Below are 6,315 nucleotides of genomic sequence, written 5' to 3' on the forward strand. Positions count from 1 at the left end.
TTGGGCATCCCTGAGTTTCCCCTCCTCACCTAATCCCTTCGGCTGATTGCTCCTCTCTTTGGCTTCCTGGGTTTTACCCCTTTCTCCTGCTCTTCCAGCCTGCTACTCTGTGGGTGAAAACCCAATGGAGGTCACTATGACTTGGAATCAACTCAATACCAGTTGAGTCTGAGGTTTTTTGTTTGTTTTCTTTCTTATGTCTTTTACTCCTCAAATTCCTCCAAATTTGGGACCAATTAAGGATGTGAGCAGTTATCACCTTCAAATTCTGGCAAATAATAAAGGCTAATATTTGTTGTCAGGCACTATCTATGTTAAGGGCTTTACAGGCATGTTTCGCTTAATTCTCACAGCTCTATGAAGCAGGCAACTGTGGTTACACTCTCATCTGATAGATAAAGAAACTAAGGCTGAAAGATCCTAAGTGACCTGCCCAAAGCCACTCGAAGCTAATAAGGTGGCTCTTGGATATGAAAGTGGATCCAGCCTGTTGCCTATCAATCCAGTGCTTCCTTACTACTGTTGTTTCCTCTCCTGTTATCATCCCTTAACAATTTAAGGAAAGCTGACAGCACAGCTCCAGTTTATCCTTGTTGCAGAAATTGGAAAATTATGGGACCATAAATCTGTTGTGAATACTATTTAAAGCAGATCTTGCCTATGAGATCTCTCAAACTACTGCAAAGGGTTGACATAAATTAAAAGGTAAATTGATAAGTTGCTTCATACATTTAATTTCCATGTTCTTTATGACTATAAATATCAGTAATAAAATCAACTTAATTTTGGGTTACCATTTCAATAATAATCCTGACACCTTGATGTTAAAATAAACAATCACTTCAAATTTTTACAGACATCATCTCGGTGAAGAAAAAGAATAAGACTGCAAGGACATGCAACTAAGATGTCACAATCACAGGCAGAAATACATTGTGGGCTTTAAGTATAGTTAAGAAAAGTCTTTTAAAATTCTTACAATTGATAGCTTGCCCATTATAATCCATACGTTATTTAATTAAACTTTGATTTATGTTAGTAAAAATTTGCCCTTTGAAATAAAATGTTAAGGCATGTAAAATGGAAGAATGTAAAGATTACAATATCACCTTGAGGTTCCCTTCTAGGGTTACTATTTGATGTCATTTTGTTACCTCTGAAATTGGTTTCTCATAGACATCTTCTCCTACGGACTTCTCCTGGGCAAGGACAGCATCTCTGTGCAGGACCCGTAGCACTTTCTCCGGCTCCGCAGACCCGTAATGAGCTTCCAGAACCTCGGGTTTGGTTTTCTCCGTCTTCAGCATGTGGATCACATCTTCCCTGGCCTGTGGTAGAAAGTGCAGTAAGGTTAGAGGGTTGACAACACAAATCACATGCCAGGCTCACAAAATCAACACAGAGCTTGCTGAATGCATCCCTACCTTTTCAGGGCTATTGGAAAATTCATTAGAGATTCTGTTCTTATTTTTCAGCAAAAGCAGATTGGCAAGCAGATACTATGCATCAGGTTGCTAGGAAGCAGGCAAGCAGAAACGAGATTGTGCTAATATTAACTACATAAAAATTGCTTTATCTAAGCAGCAAAAATTGGAGAGTGGTAGGGCTGGTCCTGGGATACCTACCCATTGCAGTGCATTATCAAGTTTTCTATTTATGTAGTCAGTGTAGTATTCAAAACTTATTTAAAAGAAACATTGCTTTTCCCATTCTAGTCAGTGGTGTCACTAGGCTTGGTGTACTCAGTGCAGTAACTCATGGTGTCACTGGCCCCTTGGACCTCAACCCATACCAGACTAGACCGTATGTATATCAATTCTAATTATACAATAATATGTGATAAATACAGTTGTAAATTGCTTAAATATAATATTTCTTAGATTAAATGAATACTAACAATGAAATTGTTTTGTGAAATATTTTACATTGAATTACTACATTATTAGTTACAATATTAGTAACTGAGTGGAAGCCTCTTTTGATTTTTCTCTTTCTTTTCCTTCCTTTAATTACTACTTCATTTTCAAAAATGTTATAGATACAGGTTCACAAATACTAATTACCACAATATTGTAGCTAAAACTCTAGAAAATTGGATGGAATCAGCCACAGAAACCCTGGCAGCAATGAAAAAAACAGTGCACGCTTGTAGTGTGTCTAGACAAAACCAAGTGATTCAAAGTGTCACTGTAATTAGGTAATAATGACAGCTCTGACTGGAGTGCATTAGAAGATTCAAAAAGTAAATTAATTAACACAGAATTTTAGCTTTGTAGGTATGTTAATAATATAAGCTAGATTCTGAAAAATGTTTTTTGTTGTTATAACTACAGGGATATTTTTATTAAAAGTAATAAATTTCTGCCAAAACACTGCACAAACATTTTGTGGACAGTAATTTTTGTGTCATCCTCTCTGACAGTATCACTCAGTGGGCTCCTAATACCCCTCTAGTGACACGACTGATTCTAGTTATAACTTCATGTGTAATTAACAAAAATAACCTTCATTAGTGATTTCATGTTTTCTCCCCATCAAGGAATTCATTTTGCTCAGAAACATGTGGATGGGAACTCACATGGTGCTGGGCTATTTCAACCTAAGATATTCACACTGAAGATAAAGTCTCCGCCTTTCAACAGTCAGACTGCCAATCAGATGAGCCAGGATGGTAGGGCCTGAGTTGTTCATTTGGTTTCTCAGTAAAACTTGAGCATCTTACTGAAGCTCTCAAAAACTCCACATGATTGTAGGCTTTATATCATATTGACTGGGGTCCCCATCACATAATGCAAATACATCTGGATGTATTTTGTGCTAGTTAGTAATGATGAGCTCTCTAGTTATGATGAAGCTAACATTCACTTAATGTACTCTCATCTGGGCATACACTTGGATTTTCCAGTAATGGTGATGGGTATGAAATATACTGACTTCATTCCAACTTTTACTAAAGAATAAACTGGCTGGAAATGGGGTTTCACTGTGACAATGGAATAGAGTTGTCCCCTGTTATGCTAACTATGGGTTTGAAATTATAAACCTGTCTCATTATTGTGGTATTCTAAACCAGTCAAAAAACAAACAAAAAAAAAAAAAGAAAAAAGACAACCCACTGCCAATGAGTTGATTCTGACCGATAGTGACCCTACTGGACAGAGTAGAACTACCGCATAGGATTTCCAAGGCTGTAAATCTTTATGGAAGCAGACTGCTACATCTCTTTCCCACAGAGAGTCTGCTGAATTTGAACTGCTGAACTTTCAGTTAGTGGCTGGGCACTCTAAGTACTGCACCACCACAGTGCCTCCTAAACCTTGAGTATTCACAATAAGACCATTATAAAGTTTGTCTCTCTTGAAGTTTCTCACTTTTATTGCTCTTTCATCATCTCCAAATTAACCTAATTCCAGATGGCTAAATACTAATTTATTACAGGAACATCAATGGATTGGAATTTGCAGATTTTTCCTATGTTGTCTCTGCCACATATAGATGTGTTCATTTCAAAAGAAAATGGAAAAGATTAATTTTTGAAGAACCTAGTGGTTTGAAATGGCTAGAATGTTAAAGTCAGAAAATACTTTAAAGGAGAGGTAATGTATTTCCAGCCATGACATGCAGTGCCAGGCTGGCCTGTACTGGGCCTTTGTGCAAATTAGAAAAAAGAGCTCCCTCCACCCAGGAGATAAAATCCTAAGCTAGGGTGCAGCTTGATGAGTGAACCATGAGCGGCTTGTATTTCAGACTCTATTCATTCCTCTTTCAGGGCATCTTCATGCAAGTCCACATGGTGGCCCTATACTGAAGGAGCCTCAAGGTACATAGATTGTCATCTCTCTTCAGGCTGGAAGTATCCTTTGTTCATTATACACAAGGGAATATGTATCAGCCAAATCCACTGCCTTTGAGTTGATTGTCACTTACAGTGACTCTATAGGACAAAGTAGAACTGCCCCCACAGGGTTTCCAAGGCTGTAAATCTTTATGGAAGCAGATGGCCAAATCTCCCTCCCACAGAGCAGCTGTTGTTATTGTTGTTATTTGCCATCGAGTTGGACCCGACTCATAGCGACCCCTTCTTGGGATTCCGAGGCAGTATCAGTGCGGAAGTAGATTGCCCAACCTTCCCTCCAAGGAGTGGCTGGTGGATTTGAACTTCCAGCCTTCTGGTTAGCAGTCAAGTGCCTTAAGCACTATGCTACCAGAAGTGGGTTTGAACTGCCTACCTTTCTTGAGTGCTTTAACCACTGAGCCACTATGGCTCCTCTATCTTCTAAAATAATGTTTCTCAAACCTGACTGCATTGGAATCACCTGGGAAATTTTAAAAAATAACAACAACCAAAAAAAAAAAAACACCCAAGGCCCATTTACATCCCAGATCAATTATATCAGAATCCCTGCAGAAAGGACCCAGGCATCAGTACTTTTAAAGCTCCCCAGGTATTCCAGGGTTGGGAACTACCATTCCATCCTAATTGGTTAACAGACCCACAACCAATCTGAATACTAATTCTTGGCATTATTCAATCTAACATCTCCACCTCAACTCAAGTGCATTTCCTTTTTTTTGTTTTTAGAAAGGTGTCATCACCTTTCTGCTTTAGATCAACTTCACACATGAGGTCAACCTTTGGCTTTGAGCAAAGCTGAAGGAGAAAAGTGTCCTGAAAGAAGAAACACCAGGCTGTGAATTCAGCAACCTGTGAAATGACAGGAAGAAAAATGTAGAATCGTATTTGAAAATGGCAACAATGAAGAGTTAGTAAGCTGGCAATCTTGATAACAAGGTGCTGTCTGTTTTCCATTTTTAATTAAGATGAAGTAAAGGCTGTTTTCTAATGCTTCCATTTTAATATGTTATGAAGACTTGTAGAGCAGACATAGAATGTGCTGTCCTTTGTATAATAAATTGAGATGCCAATTCATAATGAAATATGAATAGCTCAAGTGATCTTCTCCTCTGCTTTCTGACACATATATATTACAGAGGATGTATAAAAAAGGAACAAAATATAAACAGGACCCAAAATCCTCAAAACAATATATTATAGAAGCTTGGAAAGTAGACTTGATCATATAGCACTTGGGTAATAATAATAATAGTAATTGAAATACCAAAAGAAAATAGGTTAGAATACAGCCACTAAAAAATTAGATAATGAAGTTATGGGCTGCTTTTATGCTCTTCTTTTTAATTATTGTTGTTGTTGCTGTTATGTGCCATCCAGTCAGACCTGACTCATAGCGACCCCTCCTTGGGTTGCCGAGGCAGTATCACTACGGAAGTAGATTACCCCATCTTCCTTCTGAGGAATGGCTGATGGGTTTGAATCGCCAGCCTTCTGGTTAGCAGTCAAATGCCTTAGGCACTACACTACCAGAGCTCCTTTTGTTTATTAGAATTGCCTAAATTTTCTAGAGTGAACATGTAATTAATTTTATAAAGAGAAAAAAAGAGTAGCTTTTTAAAAGAAAGAAGAAATACTTCATCATTTTTATTTCACATAAACGAAACAACGGCAAATAATTTTATATCTCTTTTTTATATGTCCAACACTGAGATAGCCACCTTCATTCTGGATGCAGACAAGTCTATGCACAGTGTTTCTGGGGTTTAACACAAAGGGGATGTGAAACCAAAATGGTCCAAATGATTATTCTGTACCCTGATTTTGACATTGTTTTGATTCCTTTTAGAATTATTTCAAACACAACAAGGATATGTTTCTATTTTATATCTGATAGTCTTCCTGTTCATGTCCAGAATTGGTAGAGCGGCCACTGAGGCACGAAAGTACTAAACACAAGGTAGTGTAAGAATTATTTATTCTGATTAGTCACATTCTGACTAGACAGCTGAAGGAGTCACAGCAGAACAATTTCCATACAGCATTTCAACAAAATGACACCCTGAAAAATAGTTTGTCTCTAACTATGGGCTAAACTAAATGGAAAATGGCTCAAATGTAAACTTCATCAAATAATCCTGAGTGCATAAATTGCACTGCTAGTTAGTACAAATTCCAATGACTTTAGCATAAGACGAAATCTAGTAAATTGTAAAATGATCAGGCAACTAGGAATTTGCATTAAAACATGGGAATAAAATTCACAGCATGATATTTTAGAAAAAGCTTAGTTTTGAAGAAACTCAGAATTAGTTTCCATTCCACTTTTTTGTGATTTGTGTAAATTATGAATGTTACTTTGGTATTGTTTTATCATCTATAAATGAGATAATAATTGACTTATACAATTGTTTAGATGAAGTCATATATATATATATATATATATATATATATATATATAT

General features: G+C 37.0%; 1 protein-coding gene across 1 annotated transcript in view; it reads right to left on the minus strand.

Moving 5' to 3' along the window:
- The window catches only part of FILIP1 (filamin A interacting protein 1), a 127,640-nt gene that overhangs the window by 59,759 nt on the left and 61,566 nt on the right, over positions 1-6,315 (minus strand). The window contains exon 2 of the mRNA XM_007953251.2: positions 1,155-1,328. Coding sequence (XP_007951442.1) covers positions 1,155-1,328 — 174 coding nt within the window. The remainder of the gene's footprint in view (positions 1-1,154; positions 1,329-6,315) is intronic.

The sequence above is a fragment of the Orycteropus afer genome, unplaced genomic scaffold, assembly GCF_000298275.1.
Source record: "Orycteropus afer afer isolate SDZICR_OR568_19922 unplaced genomic scaffold, OryAfe1.0 scaffold00380, whole genome shotgun sequence".
Lineage (NCBI taxonomy): Eukaryota > Metazoa > Chordata > Mammalia > Tubulidentata > Orycteropodidae > Orycteropus > Orycteropus afer.